General features: G+C 41.4%; 1 protein-coding gene across 1 annotated transcript in view; it reads left to right on the plus strand.

Moving 5' to 3' along the window:
- cachd1 (cache domain containing 1) overlaps positions 1–19,568 on the plus strand; it is a 102,208-nt gene that overhangs the window by 72,661 nt on the left and 9,979 nt on the right. Inside the window, exons 11-26 of the mRNA XM_089000907.1 lie at positions 1–52; positions 142–259; positions 854–1,022; positions 1,133–1,275; positions 3,081–3,262; positions 3,555–3,665; positions 4,799–4,921; positions 6,733–6,832; positions 7,194–7,310; positions 7,462–7,622; positions 7,751–7,837; positions 11,035–11,151; positions 13,008–13,159; positions 14,149–14,310; positions 15,440–15,517; positions 19,324–19,425. The exon at positions 1–52 is cut by the window's left edge and continues 72 nt beyond it. Of these exons, the coding sequence (XP_088857033.1) occupies positions 1–52; positions 142–259; positions 854–1,022; positions 1,133–1,275; positions 3,081–3,262; positions 3,555–3,665; positions 4,799–4,921; positions 6,733–6,832; positions 7,194–7,310; positions 7,462–7,622; positions 7,751–7,837; positions 11,035–11,151; positions 13,008–13,159; positions 14,149–14,310; positions 15,440–15,517; positions 19,324–19,425 (1,974 nt within the window). The remainder of the gene's footprint in view (positions 53–141; positions 260–853; positions 1,023–1,132; positions 1,276–3,080; positions 3,263–3,554; positions 3,666–4,798; positions 4,922–6,732; positions 6,833–7,193; positions 7,311–7,461; positions 7,623–7,750; positions 7,838–11,034; positions 11,152–13,007; positions 13,160–14,148; positions 14,311–15,439; positions 15,518–19,323; positions 19,426–19,568) is intronic.

Below are 19,568 nucleotides of genomic sequence, written 5' to 3' on the forward strand. Positions count from 1 at the left end.
TCCACTACGAGAATATTCCTGGATTCCATGTTGTGCGACAGAACATTCTCAGGTGAAAATGGCTGTGGAACTTGAAAAATATATATATATACTAAGTGACTGTCCATGTGTTGTTATTGACCAACTCTGTGTTTCATGCAGTCTTCCATTGGGCAGTCAGGTCATCGCCGTTCCGGTGAACTCATCTTTGTCCTGGCACACTAACCGACTGAGAGACAACCGTAAAGATGCATACAATGTCAGCTATGCGTGGAAGTTGGTGGGTGAAGCTGGAGAATTATTGTTCTGATTAACTCCTTAGCACAGTTATAGCTTTTGTGCTTTACTGCTAGGCATGGAAACGAATGTGATCCGTCGTCTTTTACAGAATTAAATGTACTGTATTACATGAACATCCATCCATCCATTTTTTTATCCGCTGACCCACCACAAGGTTAGTGGGCATCGCAAAGCCTATTACAGCTGTCTACGGGCAGTAGGTGGGGTACATCCTGAACTGGTAGCAATACGCTCACATTTCACAAAGGGACAAGTTACTCTGTTCCATCACTCCGCCATGTGTGTTTTTGGAATGTAGGAGGAAACCGGAGGGCCCGGAGAAAACCCATGCAGGCCCAGGGAGAACATGCAACCTTCACATACGAAGGCTACAATATAACACTGAAGCTCTGCACTGTGAGATAGATGTGTTTGCTAGTTGACCACAGTGCTGCCTCCATTAACATTTTGAACAAATAAAATACATAGCAAAAAACATGTAAACCTGGTTTTAATAAAAGTCCATGATATAATATCAAAATCCCGGCTGATTAAAATAGCCATAGCCATAATATGCCTGCCTATCTTGCAATAGGTTCAAGACACGTCATTCATCCTGTGCATCGTGTACGTACAGCCAGAAATTCCAGTGAGGCAGCTCAAACATCTGAACACCGCACCCAGCTCCAAGCTCCTGTACCATCGTTTAGACTTACTGGGTCAGCCCAGCTCCTGCCTCCATTTTAAACAGCTTGCATCTGTTGGTAAGACCAAGCTAAATATCTCACACATGGTTTCTTGTGTACATGCATGCATGCGTACCCATGCAGATATCAGCTTTGAAAATGTCTGTCCCTTTCTTTGTCTTTTTCAGAATCCCCCACAGTGATGCTAGCAGCTGGTAGCTTCTCATCTCCCTATGAGCACCTCAGTCAGCCAGAAACAAAGCGCATGGTGGAACACTACACAGCCTATCTGAGTGATAACACAAGGCTCATTGCCAACCCTGGCCTTAAGGTACACAATAACAATCACATCAACAAAAATGCATCCAAATGGATACTTCTTGAATATTGTTTGTCATATAAATATTTTTATTCGTGACTGCACCAATAAGCCTCAAGTATGTGCCCGCAGAAAAGTAAGGGATATAGCAGAGTGTTTGTCATGTTCAGATCGGTAATATGGGGTGAATGAAGCTCTGCATCTTTAAGGGGAGGATAAAACCCCCCCATGTGGTTTTGGCAGTCTTTTTGCATTCTTTGTGTGAGGAGCTTTCAGCTCTGATGCCTATGCATGTCTTGAAGGCCTGGTCAAGTGACCAAAGCAGTCCTTTTTAGACGTTCTGGGGGGCAGAGGTTTTGAGCATCTGGGCTCAAAACCTCAGGGAGTCCATTCCAACATTTTCACTTCTATCTTCAATTCAAAGTAGCTTTCACTTAATCACATTCTGAAATTGGCTGCTCCTTGTGGTTTCATACCTAATCCGGTTTTATGAACAAAATGAGCCTACGCATGAGACATGGTGCCACTTATACACTCTGAATCATACAGTTCTGTTCAAATGAAGACTATACTCTTAAGACCACAAGAGGAAAAAATAAGTAATAATATAAAGTCATGGGCCACATTGAAGTCATGGTTTCCCTGAGAGGACCAAAATGACCATGAAACCATATAAATGTTTATAATCACCTCCTCATATTATTGCATATACAGTACAGAATTAACCAATTCACTGCCAGGGATATGCAAATGTGTCATTTTTACTCAAATTGCAGGACCCGCAAAATATTGAGTTTCAGGACTATTTTTATTTACCTTTGTGATGGTCGTTGATGTAGTTGCCTCTTGATGATATCGGAGTGAAGTTGCCGGGCTTTCTCAGCAAAAATACCCTCACTCACACTGTCCCCTGCTAGCTGCTTTTCGTTAATCCAAATCAACAAGTTTTTCAACCTCTTCTATTGCCTGAGACCGTTGCTTAGACAACAAAGAAACACCCTTAGCCACATGCAGCAATGGTCGACTTAGCGTACTGGTACTGGGACGCTAAGTCACACAAATACACACCTCGTTCGTGTTTATTGATGATCTCCTTCTTCTGCTGGACCGTGATTTTCTTTTGTGTCTTCTTCGGCTTAACACTAGCCTGTGGTGGAGTCTTTTTCGGTCACATAATACCAAAAGTACTCCACTCGATAACAAACTACGTCTGCACTCAAAGAAAGTGGGTGTGGAAAACTAGCCCGCCAGCTGTGTGATTTGCTTTGTCCGCGAAAACTAGTTCGTTAGCCAATACTATATGCTCGCAAATTAAATGTTCCTAAGGCGAAAGGTTTGTGAGCTAAAGCGTTCGTACGCCATAGTATCACTGTACCCCGCGGTGCAGTGCCACATAGCCTAATGGTTGCATAACGTAACCCCAGCTTCTACTGTCGCCCCTCATAATGTGGTGTGCCTTACATATGGAAAACGTTTTAAAATGTCATTCATTGAATATGCTCTATTTATTCTGGTGCACCTTATATCTGGAAAACTTTTGAAATACACCATTCATTCAAGACGCCTTATAATCCGTTGTGCCTTATACACCAGAGAATACGGTATATGTCCATTGATACTATATTATTGGTGAATTTAGAAGAAGATTATATAATGGAAATCTGAGCTGTTTTTGCCGAACCATAAGTCTCAAAACCACAAAAGTATGATTTCCTGTCCCCCTACTGTTTCCTGAAACGTATGTCCTTCGTCATCACATATTTACTTACTTTTCTGTGATCTAACATTCCCTCACCCTTTATCCTTCACTACCACAGTCCTCTGTCAGGAACGAGGTTATGGCGACCAGTCACGTCACGGATGAGTGGATGACATTAATGGAATTGAGTAGCCTCAACTGCTACATTGTGCGCCGTTACATAGCAACGCTCAGTGGGGTACTCCGGATTTACCCTGGATCACTGATGGACAAAGCCTTTGACCCCACCCGCAGACAATGGTGAGACTGAGTTTGGATGAAGCAAAGGGGCAAGTTTGCGTGTGCCTGTCCATTGTGTGCATTTGCGTGTGTGTGTTTATGGATATGTGTAATGATTGTGTGCACAATGATTTGCACTCATTGGTCTTTTTAGTTATTTTATCATTAGCCATCTCTCTGGAAAATTTTAATGAATGTAGCTAATTTTATACATTTGACTGGACAAAGTGCCGCCATGGTGAACCATATTTCTTTTTTGTTTTATTCCAAATATACAAATTCCCTTGTGGCTACTTGCTGTGTTGCATACCAGGTACCAGCATGCTGTGGCCAACCCTGGTCTCATCACCTTTACTGGACCTTACTTGGATGCGGGTGGCGCAGGCTACGTTGTTACCATCAGCCACACCATCCATGCCTCCGGGTAATGACGCATGGTTTACTTTATTAACAACAAATCCCATTTGCCCTTCAAAAAGGATTTCAGATGTCTTACACAAAGGGTGCTCACACTTTTTCAGCATGGGAGCTACTTTTGAAATGATCAAGGCAAAATAAATAATAAAGTGATACTTTTTTTTCTTCTTACTTGGTCCAGCTCGCTCCCCCACTCATTTTTATACCCTATTTTAGAGGAAAAGAAAAACAGCAAAATTTTAGGAAATACCTAACGAGTAGCTTGTTAACTTTGCAACGCTCGGGGCCGTTGTTTGAGCTGTACCTAATAATGAGATGTCGTCTGACTGGTTGTCCGGTGTATCAATCAAGTGATAGGCTGACGTCTTGTTTTTTTTCCAAAACAACTCAACTATATTTGTATATCATTAGTTCATGACAATGTCACATCACCTTGTCATGCGATCTACCAATAGTACCGTGGAGATTGTCTGGTCGATCGTGAACGACGTATTGAGCACCTCTTTCTTACACGATTGATTCAATTCCAACGGGTATCAACCTTCCAATTGGGTGGAACAGCTAGAATATATTTGTTTTGTCTACATGTGTATTTGAATGCATGAGGAAAATTAAAAAATGTCCCGTGGGACGATACACGATGTGTTTTCACCCCTCATCCCCACCCCTTTTAAATAAAAAATAATAATCAATAATCAAGCATTATGTTTTTCCACATGGTTTGTCTGAACACAACATTGACCCACAACCTTTGCCAAGATGCTGCAGTAACAATTGCAGAATCTTTTCAACCCAGGTTTTTTAGCTGGTGTTTTTGAGGGTCATGCAATTGCAGAGGTGATTAGATATTTCACTGTTCCACTTCAGTGAGCCAAAATGGCAATGCATCATAGCCATAGCACAATTGGCAATAGTGGAGCAACAACTACAGTATTTACCAGGAAATGGATGGGCAGTATCCGCATGTTTGATAAATCCGGTTTGGTGGGTCGTGTTTTGAAAGTTAGGGTGTAGTTTGTGAAAACACAGTTTCCAAAATGACTATGCGGTGGCAATTGTTGAGAGTAAGATAGCTGTATGATATTGAAATAAAAATGTTACATTTTCTGCCCCTGGTTATCTTCCATCTTCTGTCTCTAGCTCGCAGATGGCCCCGGGCTATGCAGTTGCAGTGATGGGCATCGACTTTACCCTTCGCTACTTCTATAAAGTTCTTTTGGACCTGCTTCCCATTTGCAACCAGGACAAGGGAAACAAAATCAGGTGGGTAGACTGTGTCCTGGGTGGAAATTTACATGCCGTCTTTTCTTATTATTATTTCTATTGTTACTTCTTCCTTTTGTTGGCTATGTTCTATCTTTTACCATCACTTCTTAGCAAATTATTCTGTCTCTTCTCTTTTGTGCATCATTGAATTCACAAGAGAAGAAAAATGAAAAGAGGCAAGAGCAGATAATCTGATTATCTTGGTATTCAATTTGCCGATGCGTCTTTCTCTATCATCTGCCCTACATAATTTAAGGGTTTCTTCACATTATCTGATGCTTTCGCTCCCTCCTCCCTGTGCTACTCCACCCATCTTTTGGCCCCCAGCTGCAATCCTTTCACGTCCTTTCTGTTGTTGTTCGGATGCCATATAAAGCAGGATTAACCGAGAGCGAGTATCTGAGTGCAGGAGCGGGTGTGATTTGGTAGAATGGGAGCGATTAGTTGCTGGGTCCAGCAGGAGGGGGGATAAAACAACATACATACCATGTATTTTTTAAGTTCTAATTCTGAATCTTTTGACTGGATATGATGACTGTGTCTCTCCAAAGAGAATACACCAATTTCCCGAGTCATGTTCAGGCTGTATTTAATTAAATACACTAATAAAGACAAGACATTTGAGGTTGAAAATGAGTCACTATTTAGTTTTACAAGTAATCGGTAACTTAAAATCTTATGGCTCTAACGCATTTCTTAAACTGGGTTCAATCCAACCCAAGGGGTTCGGTGAGTCAGTCTCAGGAGTTTGGTGGATCCTCCACCGCAGAGGTTCACCCCTGAGTCTAGTCTGCAGTTAGTGGGCACAGTCATTGAAAGAAGTGTTCAATGAATGAGCATATGAAACTGGTGAAATTCGGTGCCTCCAATAAAAGCCGGGGCAGGGTCATATTTTACCACGGTTACGTATTCCCGATTGATCTAATGTCCAGAAACAATTTGACATGTGGACTCCTATGACCACAGACCATATTTCTACTTGGCATCAGTCCATCCTCGTCCAGGATGTCCTTTACACATCACTTTTAGCTTTTGATGCAGTGCCACCTAAGAGATCGAAGGTCACAAGTTGGTTTTTGGCCTTGCCACTTAGTAATTTCTCCAGTTCCTCTGAACCTTTTGATGATGACAGATGAAACAGATGAAAATGAATCCTTGTACAATGAGGAACACTGTCCTTCAACTGTTCGAATATGTTCTCACATAGTTGTTCATCAATGGGTGGATCATGCCCCACCTTTGCTTTTTTTTACGACTGAGCAATTCAGGGAAGTGGATTTATACTGTACACAGTCATAGTATCTAGCTGTTCCCACTTAGCTTGTTTACCTGTGGAATGTGTTTTATGAGCTTCTTCAATTTTCTTAATCTTTTTTGACACCTGTCACAGCTTTTTTAAACATGTTGGAGCCATATAATTGTAAGTTAGTGATTATTTACTAAAATAATCACAAACTTCAGTTTGGTCATGCAATATATGTGTCAAATATAGTGAGTTTGATATATTTGCAATATTAAACATATACCATAAGAAATGTCATATTTATGAACTACTGGAATAAAGAAAATATTTTTTTTCATGCAGCAAACTAAGATAGCTCAATGAATTATGTTCATATTAATTGTGATGTTCCTTCATTCTTGTCATCTATTGAATGTTGAATTAGACTAAAAGCAGACAATGCAACATGATTTATTGCATGTTTCTGCAATATTCTTATTGCATGGGCCAAAATTGGGAAAACAATATGTTTCTGCTATATTGTGCCCCTATGCATGCATACAAGGAAACATAACTTTTTTTGTAGGTGCTTTATCATGGAGGACAGAGGGTACCTTGTGGCCCATCCCACTCTCATTGACCCTAAAGGTCATGCTCCTGCAGAGCAACAGCACATCACACACAAGGTAAAGAGCCCAAAACAAGACACCCACCTATCTACCCATTGTCTGTACTGCTTATCTACACTCGAGCACAAAGATAAAGTGCTCATTAAACACACAAATAGAGATCAAAATCTATAAATAAACAACACAACTTTGTGGGTGCATGTCGTTTTGTCTGAATAAAGATATTTTATTACAACATATACTGCTCCAGACAAGCACCCTATTTGCATGCCACATGACATTGACTGATATTTTTGTGCATTTGCCAAAAATAGAAACATGGGATAATTATTCCCATAAAACATGTTAGTGCCACTAATAACATTAATAACAATACATTTAATATGTGCGATACATTTGTTGTTCCCTCAAACGTCAGGAACCACTTGTTGCCAATGATATACTGAACCACCCCAACTTTGTCAAGAAGAACCTTTGTAACAGCTTCAGTGATCGCACTGTGCAGCGCTTCTACAAGTTCAACACGAGCATCACGGTAAAGACTGGTTCAAGCCTTTAAAATATGATATAACACCTCCACCGCGTGGTCATCTTTGGTGGCGCAAGACTGAATTATCAGATTTCCTCGCCCCGTGGATGCAATTTACTCCTTTCATATTCATATTCTCACCTCCCGTCTTCCTTAGGGTGATCTAACCAACCTTGTCCATGGCAGCCATTGCTCCAAATATCGTTTGACACGAATACCTGGCACCAACGCGTTTGCTGGCATTGTCAACGAGACTTGTGACTCCCTGGCCTTCTGCGCTTGCAGCACAGTCGACCGCCTTTGTCTCAACTGCCACAGGTACCTTTTCATGACAGACGTCTTTCATTCTAATTTTAAAATGCGCACGTTTGTGACGGTGCCAGTAGTGAACACGAGAATGCTTCCTCCGCTCAGACTCATAAAATCACTCTCCTTTTACATTTTAGAATGGAGCAGAATGAGTGTGAGTGCCCGTGTGAGTGCCCCCTGGAGGTTAATGAGTGTACTGGCAACCTCACCAATGCTGAAAACAGGTCCGTTGTGCTGATCCTCACTGCATTTCACAGTTACTTTCTCGTCAATATTTTAAGGTGTGAAATACACAGATGCAAATATTTATTCAGAGTTTAGACCTTGAAATAAAAAAATATTGTTGAAAGTTGTTCCCCCAAGAAAGTTAACCGGTTAATAAATATTTTAAGAATAACTACTGTATTTTCCAGTGTATAAGACACACTCAAAAGCCTTCATTTTCTTCAGAGGATGATCCTAAGCCTTATATATGAAGTAATATTGAGCCACAACAGGTCACTGACTCCATTTTCCCCTGTAGAAGAAGCACCTTATAGTCTGTTGCGCCTGATATATGGAAAAAGCTTGAAAATACACCATTCAGTGGGTGTGCGCCTTATACACCGAAATATACAGTAATTATTTGCATTATGGCCAAAATAATTGACACATTTTGGCACTGTTTTGCAGAAAGTTTTGTTTGAAATAAAATGGCGAGGATGCTGACTTGTACCCTGATGTATCAGATTGACAGTTGGTTATTGTGGTAATTTGCTCCAAAACTGTACCAGTCCAGTAACCAAATGTCACACAAATAGGCCATTAGTAGAAAAGCTACTTATCATTTCTCTGTAATGCTCTGAAGGTTTTTAATTGGTTTCTTTTCCTCTTGCTGTTTTCTTCATTTGCTTTGTGCGTGGTTGTTTGTGTGGCGTGTTTGTGTGTGTTTGTGTGTGTGTGTGTGTGTGTGTGTGTGTGTGTGTGTGTGTGTGTGTGTGCGTGCGTGCGTGCGTGCGTGCGTGCGTGCGTGTGTGTGTGGGTGAACGCGCGCGCTTGTGTGGATGTGTGTGTTTTAAATGTCAAGAGAATCATGATGCTAGCTCAGGCATGGGCAAACTACGGCCCGCGGGCCACATACGGCCCGTGAGGCTTTTTAATCCGGCCCGCCGAACCTGCCCAAATTATAGTAAAAACAGCGTCTGAAACTCGTCTGAAACTCATGACAAAAAGTTAGCGGACAACAGGGCAGATAACTGAAAAGTTGCCTGCCCCATCTTTCACAACCTGAAACACAATGAGACAACTAATCACATTAAAAAACATTGTCACAAAGTATAACGTTTTTTTTTAATCAAGAATGTACCGAGTACAAATACTACCTTGCTTAATTTACGGTAAATGTGCATGGCTAGATTTTGCTGCAGTAGTCGATTGTCATTGTGGTGCACAATGCAACGTTTGGATTGTTTCCTACGAGCCACTCAGCCCCTTTCATGAGTCTCACGTACACTTTACAGTCACGGTTTAATGTAAATTTACGTTTTGTAGCGTCACATATGTTGTTAGCCTCTTTTTAATCTTTCTTCTGGGCTGAGGTTCTGTGCATCTATTTTGGAAAATTATATGCAATTGGACGACTTTATAACGCTTGTGAAAGTCCGGAAGAAAGAAGCAGGCTTCTGATTGGCTGCCGTGCCGAGTATGCAAATTTCACTGCAGGTTGCCGATGTCTGTGTGCTCGGCGACGGTACACGTGTATTGTTTGCGCGTGAAGGCGAGGGCTTTCAGTGAGGAGTTTGTTGAGCGCGCGGTCAGGACAAACCATCTATGATTTGACGGAATTTAACACAAGTAGGTATTATTGAGCTTGAATATTTCGTTGTGGAATAATATGTTTTGAATGTTGAAAGTGATTCCATTTTTCAATAAATGTTGATTTCTTTAACTTTGCCCCTTCAATGAAAACGTATTAAAACAGACGCAATCTTGATGAATCACAGTGCATATGTTATTTTAATCTATTTCCATTTCCTCCTCCAAGTATCTGTGAAATAGTATGTAAACGCCATATTCCTTGAGACAAATTTATTAACTGATCAGGGATATTTTTCAGATTTGAAAGACAGTTAATAAATTGGGTTCTTACTGTGCTATGAGGTTTGGACACACTACATTTAAAGGACAACCGGAACCATTTTTTTTGTGTTTCCCACTGACATTATAAAAACGTTTTATAGCATCTATAATACCCAAATCAGGCAGGCTGATATTTTTAGTTAAATGAAAAACACCAATAAAAATGACTTCAAAATGAATCCTGAAATGGCCAGTTTCAGAAGGTCCCACCCCTTTATTCGTGACATCACGCCATGACGTCTTGCCTTGCTCGAGAATCAAAACAATGGCTTCAGATTCGGAGAAGATGTTTTCTTGTTACTCATCCAGTTATGAATATGATTCAAGTTCTGAAGAGGAAAGCATAAATGTTTGCAATTGATTCAAGGAGTCCTCCCATATCAATTCGAGCCGCCAATGACAGCAATGTAGCACCCAGAAAATGCAGAAGATTGTGTCCAAGCTCCGTTGGAAATGGACTGATTTGTCAGCTGGGAATTTGTGTCAGCGAATATCAAATAGTTGTCATGGTGCAACACACAACGATTCACCATTTATGTGTTTTCCTTCTAATTTCGCCATCAACACGAAGTTTTCAGACCAAACAAAGTACCCAAAATGCATTGTGTGTCGCTTTCTCGGTCAGGGGCGGTCCAAACGTGACGTCACATGGGCATCGTCATCAACTCGAAAACAAGACTTAGTGAATATTCAGCGCAAGTCTTAGAACGTAAACTATAGCTATATGCTGTGGAATCTTTGTAAAATACGCTCAGTCAAAGTCATTTGAAGTGATTTTATTAATTATGGACATAACTTGTCGGGAGGCGTCGGTTGTCCTTTAATGCTTTAGGTTTAGTATTTCCGGCCCAAACACTCCCTCTAAATGCTCCTGGCCCGGCCCCTCTGTCAAATTTTAGAACCCAATGCGGCCCGCGAGTCAAAAAGTTTGCCCACCCCTGTGCTAGCTCCATCGTAAATGTCGAGTTATTTCTTTATTGAATGTTCGTACTTCTTCTGTCTTTATTGCTGCAACTGTCTCCAGTTGTCCCCCTTTCTTTCAGCCAAACTGTGCCATCATTCAATGTCCTTGAAATCTCTGCTTTCACCCACCTCCTTTCATCAGGCATCACACGCCTCTGAGTGTGACGTTTGCCCTTGCTTTCAGGCAGACGTGCAATTATTCTTTTTCTTTTTTTGTCAAAGCCAACTTATGCTTAGTCTCATGTTTAGGAATATATCTTTGCGTTAATGTACATGAAAAAGACAATCATAGGTCCAAGGCACTCCATGCTCAATGTATTTTCTGTATTGCATTTGGCAGAAATCCTAGCTGTGAGGTACATCAGGAGCCACTCAGTTTGAATGTGATTGATTCCAGCCTACAGGACACACTGCCTCAATGTATCAACACACGCTGCAGCCAGCGATACAGCAGCAGGTGATCCCGAGCCCTCTTATGAACATTTGCACTGAATTACATTCAGTAGTTAGTGGATTCTACAACATGCTAAATCATCACCGGACTGTTTTTGTCGGGGGCGGGGTGTCTGTCACATATGTTATCACCGAAGACTATATTCAGGATCATGGAGAAGGGTGCATCTGAGCCTGCACCCTTGTGCCATTTATGCATTTTGACAGCCACTGGTGCAACTTTGTAACTCCACTGCGCCAAGACTGGTGCAAGTCTATTACGATTAGCGCATATTGCTACATGATCTGTGCCACATATGACCTACTTCTGTTGAAATAGCTAAAAAACATATTTAGTTCTACAGCAATTGATAACTCTTCTTTTTCCTTCAGAGGTTTCAACTTTCGTTGTCTGCCATCATGCCTTCCCGATATCTCACAATAATCAACTTGCATTTGTTTTGGTGCACTCCAAAGTGAAGTCGTAGTAGAGCATATCTCGGGCTTTTCCGTGAACTGTCGGAAACTGCCAAAAGAGATAATCGAATACAGTATTCATTTACCCACGGTGCATTGCGGTATTTACATCGAACATGGCGGATGGTTGCAATATGGAGCGTGAGAACGGGAGTAGTGATACTTGCACTATATACCGTTTTTTTACAAAACGGTTTTTGCACATTATACAGTTGACATTTTTATTTTGCTATGCTTAGAATATCTATTTTTCTATCCTTTCACCCCCCGACTCCATCCCCTTTCAAATTGCTGCTGTGGACTGCAAATGTCCCCATTGTGGGATGAATAAAGGTTTTTCTGATTCTGATTCAGATTCTGAACTCAAAGACATTAAAAACAGGCAGCAAACAAACACATTCTCGTTTTTAAGAAACAATCGAATAAGTGTGGAGGGTAGTGACAATTCGCGGCAGCAAACTGCAGTTCATGATTCGAATTTAGTGAATAATGAGAATAATTTCAGCGCCGTTGCAGCACATTGGAAATCTTTAAAGCAAATAAATTTGTTTGAGTAGACATTAGTAGGAAATATTGTGCAAAGTCTGTTCTCTTTGTCTTCTCCGTAACACCGTAGAATATCAAAATAGCACAAGATTGATTGTGTATTAACTAAAGAAAATTGAAAATGTGTTTATTTTATGTATGAATACATTCTTTACTTGAATTAAAATTGTTTGTTGATGTATTAGAAGAATAGATTTTACTCAATGGTTTTTCATTTGCAATGTATAAATATCATACTCCAATGATTTGGTTTATTTCAATCCGTTTTGTATACTTCGGCAATCTAGTTAAATCGGGCCCCATCCATTTTAGAGTTTGGCCCCCTTTTCAGACACAACTGGCCCCCATTTTATAATTTCCCAGATGCATCCCTGATGGAGAACGATCATGTGTCCACCATGTTAAGAACCATTGCATTACAGGAAGAGACCAGCCAATCTTGCTCTTGTAACTACAGTAGTCGAGCAATCCCACCTAGTGGTCATAAATAGAAATTAGAATTGTAGTTTTAAAATGATTTGGAGATTGAGATTTAAATCCCTGAGGTTTATAATTTGGCCACCCAAAGAAAACTGTTAACATTAGCATCCTTTCTACAAAAATAGCATTGTAGTCCAAATGAAAAACGTTTCCAGCTTTTCAAGCGTCATCTAGTCTTCTTCTTTTCCTTTCGGCTTTTCCCTTCAAGGGGTCGCCACAGCAAATCAGTGTATCTGGTGGCACTACAAAAAAAGGCACAGGGCAGTCACCAGTCACGACACTATCGTTCAGAGGATATAACCACAAATGTATTTTAATTATTTTTTGTTCTGTTGATTGCAAACATTAAAAGGGTGCTCATGTTGTTTTCTGATTCAGCGACTGCTTTGGTGTTTTGGACTGTGAGTGGTGCATGGTGGACAGCGATGGCAAGACCCATCTGGACAAGCCGTATTGTGCCCTGCAGAAGGAGTGCTTTGGGGGCATTGTCGGTGCCAAGAGTCCATATGTAGACACCATGGGCATCCTTGGTGAGTCAATTCATGCCCTCGTGTCAACTCTCAAGAGACATGTAGTAACAACAAACACCATTGGCTTTTTTTGAGGGGGGGTTTGAATATGTTTTTGTCGACCACACAGGTGTAATAAATAATCTATCTTTCCCTCAGATTTTTTTTTTTCTTGCCGACAAATTGGCCAACTGCTTGCAGCTCGAATGTTTTTTTTCTTTTTTGTTTTTTGGTGTGAGGCAAGAAATGCAAGTCAAATGTCAGTGTTTGAAATAACGTCTGCCCGGCGGCCCGGGGCGTACAACTTTTACGTTGGGCGTACAACTTTCAAAACGTCTCGGCCCAGGTGGCCGACAACTTCGTCAAGAAAAAATAACATTATTTTCAAATCATACGTTTGTTTTATTCAATAAAGCAAAAGCTACAAGCAAACAGCTACAAGCCACGTGGCCTCCTCTTTCTAAGCGGTTTTCAAAACTCTCAAGTACACACGCAACGAACGTTCGTTTGGCAATTTACATACTCGGCACGGCAGCCAATCAGAAGCCTGTTTCGTGCTTCGGACTACACCGTGACTGAAAAGTGTACTTGATAGTTTTGAAAGCCGCTTAGAAAGAGGAGTCCACGTGGCTTTGAGCAGACAATGCAACGCAAACATTGCATTGTGCATCATGACGACAAACGACAACTGGAGCAAAATCTTCAGCAAGGGATATTTACCATAAATTAAGCAAGGGAGGTACTTCCCTAATTTAAAAAAATCCTTTATACTTCACAACAATATTTTTTTTTTTTTTTTTTTTGCGATTCGTCGTCATATTGTGTTTCAAGTTGTTAAAAATGGGGCAGGCAACTTTTCAGAGTTGTCTGCCCGGGTGTCTGCTGACTTTTTGTCCTGAGTTTCAGACACTGCAAATGTGTTGCTACATCAACTATTGTCTCCTGGCTTCTCGCATTATCTCAAATCCATTCTAAGTAAATTCTGACAAATGTCTCTTTATCTTCTTTAGATGAGGAGGTGGCATCTTTAAACATGATCAAGAGTGCTCCTGTGGGTCCAGTAGCCGGGGGTATTATGGGATGCATTATGGTGCTGGTATTGGCTGTGTACGCATACAGACACCAGATTCACAGGCGCTCGCATCAGCATATGTCGCCACTGGCGGCACAAGGTATGATCTCCATCGCATCATCTCTGTTTTCGACAAATATACAGTGCACCCTCACCATTTGCAGAGAATAAGCATTAAGCTCCGCGGCAAGTAGTAGCTAAAGTTCTGTTGTTGTTGGACCCCAGACAACAAAGTTGAATAATTTCCAACTTTGGAGCCGCCTTTGTCTAACTGAAGCTCCTCAAATAATTTCAATACCGCTTTTTAACCAAGATGCCCAAGACACCAACGACTTAATGGTTTTGTCTAACAAAAGCTGCTCAATTCACATTAACTCTTTCGCTGCCATTCCCGAATTTATTCGGGGTTTGAAAAGTGTGACCATTCCCGAATTTGTTCGTGTTTTGGTTTTGCTTGCAGGGAGGGGGTGCAGACAAAGCGCTGGTGAGACCTATGGCAATGTGTTTCCCTTCCATGAGGGGGCAGCATTAGCCTTTTGTCCATGTTAGTGCTTTGTTACAGTTTCAGCTGTTGTTAAAACGCTATATATATCTATGTATGTATTGTAGTATTTTGTACAGCCGCCCCATTTCAAGCTCAGATAACTCCAGACTTATATAACTTAGGAATTCACTCTTTTTTTCTGATGAAAGATGTGAGTTTAAGGTTTCTTACGCTGCATTGAATGTTTATGTAGTCCTAAAACTCAATATTCTGTGGGTCCTGCAACTTGAGTGAAAATGACAAAAACCCTGGCACTGGAGTTAACACATTTTTGCATATTGTCTGGCAGTGAATAAGTTAATACAGTTCAAGATCCCCCAAAATCCTGGCGAAAATATTTTTTTCAATTTTGGCATTAAATCAAAAAATAGATTAGGTGAGTTTTTCATGTGAGGATAACAGCGGACAAGGTCCCCTTCTCACAAAATATTCAGTGAACGTGAATATGTGAATACAAATAGTCCTCGCTTCACTCTACTGATTTATCACAACTTAATAAATCATCAGAGTAAGAAAATTGTACGATTCTGTTTTGCCTTTATGCGGCTTCTAAGACAAATGCTACCAAGCAAGAGAAAATCAAATGCTTGAATTATTTATTTTATGCAGTGCGATGCCTTGCAAATTTTCACACACAATCTTTCTTACATTCCGACTCCACTTTCTTCTCCCACTGTTACACCAGAAATGTCAGTGAGAATGTCCAATCTGGATAATGACAGAGATGAGAGGGATGATGACAGCCATGAGGACCGAGGCATAAGTAAGTGCTGGCGGTTTCACATGGCTTCATGTGAAACCGCATATACATACATATACATGAAAGTATAAATATACAGTAAAGTCTCGTTATACAGTAAAGTCTCGTTATATCGATATTCAAGGGAGTCCGAAAAAATATCGATATAACCGGGACTATCGATATATCCCACCCTGTTTGTATGTAATTTTCTTCGTGCGTGCATAGAAATAGTATCGATATAACCGGGACTATCGATATATCCGATATCGATATAACGAGACTTTACTGTATCGATATTCTCGGGAGTTAGAAAAAATGTCGATATAACCGTACTGTCGCTATATCCGTGCTGCGCCGAACTGCATTAAGGGGGGGGGGGGGCAACACGTAAACGGGGGATCTTTGATATGGCATGCCATTTTATCATTGGGTTCATGGATTGCGTATCTAACGTGCTTTTTGTACAGCAGTGAAGTGAAAAATAAATTTGTGCATAAAATGAAAACGTCTTGACACTTTTTTAATGACTATTTCCTTTCAAAAATGCAACCAAGGCAAAATCCTCACGTTCTATTCACACGAAACCATGAAAAAAACAGTGATTGTTGCAAGTAATAAAGATATCTGAATGCTACACAATTAAATACATGGATGAAGTATGTTTGGTCTGAGAAGCGTGTTGCGTCCAAAAACCGCCAAAAGAGGGCATCTAACCACCATATAAGAAACGGAGGTGGCCATCGAAGCTCACCATTTTGTGCCTCTTTTTTTTGGGGTGAGAGATGTTCCCATAAAGTTGCCTCAAAATGTCACATATAATTCTTTAATCGATTGCAAACATGTATGCCATTGTTGTCGCCATTGTTGAAAACGGTAGAAAATGTCGTCTGCTACACATGAGCTGGTCACGTAATAAACTCACGTCACCAAGTCACGTCACCAAGTCGACCAATGGCGCGACCGATACAGCGACAGCGACCGATACATATTTCGATAATGGTGGTACTGTATAGAAACCCCTAAGCAAATATCGATTCACCGTAAGTATCTTTTGTATCGATATAAACATAGCAAAATGGCCGGCGGGAGATGAAAAAGAGCACCGTAGTAACCGGATTATCGTAAAAACCACGAATCGTACTAAACGGAACTAATTATACATAAAAAGACTAGAAATGTGCACGGGAAATGAAAATAGTGTCATAATAGACTTTACTGTATATGTTTCATACCTAATTTGACGCAGTTACCAGATAAAGAAGGTGGAGGATTTTAAGTACTTGGGGTCAACTGTCCAGAGCAATGGAGAGTGTGGAAAAGAGGTGAAGAAGCGTGTCCAGGCAGGCTGGAGCGGCTGGAGAAAAAATGTCAGGTGTGATGTGTGATAGAAGGGTTTCAGCTAGGATGAAAGGAAAAGTGTATAAAAGAGTGGTGAGACCAGCCGTGATGTTTGGACTGGAGACAGTGCCACTGAAGAAAAGACAGGAAGAAGAGCTGGAGGTGGCAGAGCTGAATATGTTGAGGTTTTCTTTGGGAGTGACCAGGTTGGATAGGATCAGGAATGAGTACATTAGAGGGACAACTCATATTAGAGGCTTTGGAGAGAAGGTCAGAGAGGCCAGACTGAGATGGTTTGGACCTGTCCACAGGAGAGAGCGTGACTATATCGGGAGAAGGATGCTGAGCCTTGAACTGCCAGGCAGCAGACCGAGAGGAAGACCGAAGAGGAGGTTTATGGATGTTGTCAAAGAGGACATGAAGGTAGCTGGTGTGAGAGAAGAGGATGCACAAAACCGGGTTAGATGGAGGACATTGATTTGCCGTGGCGACCCCTGAAGGGAAAAGCCGAAAGGAAAAGAAGACCAGAAGACTATATGGTCCATGTCGTTCTGCCAAAATACACTCAGGACAACGAATTTAACGCTTAGGTGCATGGTGGACAACACCTTACCTTACAAACTTTACGTCAAATTTATGAAAATTAAACCTTGGAATACGCACTACTTTTCGCCATACACACCCACCACGGCTGGCGGAGTGATCTTCGGATCTGGCGGAGTGATCTTCGAATCTTCGGCGGAAGCACACGACCGAACAGCGCTCTAGCCGGCGCACCTTTCCACAGCCCCTCTCTCTGAATTCACACGTCGATCGCCTCCGAGGAGCTTTTTGCAGATAATTTTACTATTATGGGACCGAAAAAAACCACCACAGGCTCGTGTTCAGCCGAAGAAGACACAAAACATAATCACCGTCGAGGAGAAGAAGGAGATCATTGAGAAACACGAACGAGGTGTGCGTTTGTGGCGTCACATGTGCACACCGCGGCTGTCATGTGAATCTCAGCCTGACACATCTCTCACGCTGTGTGTCACTTCCCTGAGAGTAACTTTCTACAACCATTCTACAAATAAAGAGCCCGGTACCGTCCACCATTGCTACCATCCTTCGCCTAAAAGCTTTACACAAAGGCGTTATTTAGTCGATGCTTTCACGTGACTAATGACACCGAAATTGTCACGTGCGAGTTGACAGCTGGGGCGGGGCCGCCACTCGCGACCTCCGCCAGCCGAAGAAGACACTTCAATTTCATTTCATTTCAACGAGTTGCTGTCACCTCACCAGTGACATGATTACGACACCTCACGCCTCGCTGTGTCTTGTGCTGGCAAGTCCAAGAGTTTGCATTGCCCGAGGTGATTGTCAGCCGCGATCGCGTAAGTTTGTTGCTTTCCGGTTTCTGATCGCGAGTGTGCCATTTTATTTTGTCTAGCTTGACAGGCTGGACGGATCGCCCCGCCCGCCTTCTTTTGTCGCATTTTATTCCGTGTCCCTGGAATCATCGTACTCGCGCCTTTTTGTTGTCATACAATCTCTGCCAGCACCTGCGGGACGAATTTCATTTGCCTTCAAGAGTACAAGCAGAAGCAGGCCATTCAAGAGTTGGTGGGCAGGCTTTTATTGAACAGTTACATCCAGAAAAGGCTATGAGAATCATCAACATGATGAATGATAATGTGATGCCTCATTTTCGTAAGATCTTACAAGTCAGAAAGCAACAGATGTCAATTAAGGGCGTCTGCCTGCATCTGTTGCAATATCACAACTTCCAAGTTGTACAACCCAGAGCTCCTTGAGACACTTTATGCAAAAATCTATCCGTTCCATCAAGCCATCAACGACCATCACAAATGTAAATAAAGTGACTTTATTATACAGTGCAGTGTATTTCTTTCGTTACAGTACAATAGCACATTTATTATACATAGAATAAGGTATGTTTTGTGTAGTTTTAAGGCTTATTTAGTTGACAATTATATTTTATGGAGACCTGGGACCGGATTATTCTCATTTTAATGGTTTCCCATACGATTTTTTTTGGGGGGGATAACCCCTTTTCGCCTTACACACTATCTGGGAACCAATTAAGTTCATAAGCCAAGGTCTCACTGTACCATTCTAGTCTTCTGTTCTATAGCAAGAATTGTAGTGACATTTTGAGGCAATTCTGGAAACCCTGAGAGATTTGCAAGAGTGGGCTCTTTGGCCAGCCCTGTTGCCAAGTCAATGGCGGAAATTTGGTGTCAGGGAAGTTATTATGTAAATTATCCGAACTGAAATGATACTACAGTATTCATTGAAATTCCAACGGCTTGCTGACAAACACATGTTCAAGCGTAGTCAGAGAGCGAAAGATTTATGTTGCTATTTCACATTTGATGGGTTGGCAGGCTTAGAGTCCCAATTATTTGCATAAAAGCAATTAAAGAGTCCATTTTCCACAACATATTCCTTCTAAATGATCTGTGTGTTCTTTTTACTTTTAGTAAGTAATACTCGATTTATCGCCGCGGTGATCGAGAGACACACCCACACTCCGGAACGACGACGGAGGTACTGGGGAAGATCTGGCACAGAGAGTGACCACGGTAAGACCTCTTATTTCTTATTTCTCAGGCTGATGATCGATAATACTAAGAATGGAAGGTTCCCCTTTGTGTTATCTTTCTTCATGCAAGCCCTTGAATATGGTGCCAGAAATGAGGCATTGTGGTGTCAGCGAAAATGGTCT

The sequence above is a fragment of the Hippocampus bargibanti genome, linkage group LG07 (assembly GCF_051943395.1).
Source record: "Hippocampus bargibanti isolate YZ-2025 linkage group LG07, ASM5194339v1, whole genome shotgun sequence".
Classification (NCBI taxonomy): Eukaryota; Metazoa; Chordata; class Actinopteri; order Syngnathiformes; family Syngnathidae; genus Hippocampus; species Hippocampus bargibanti.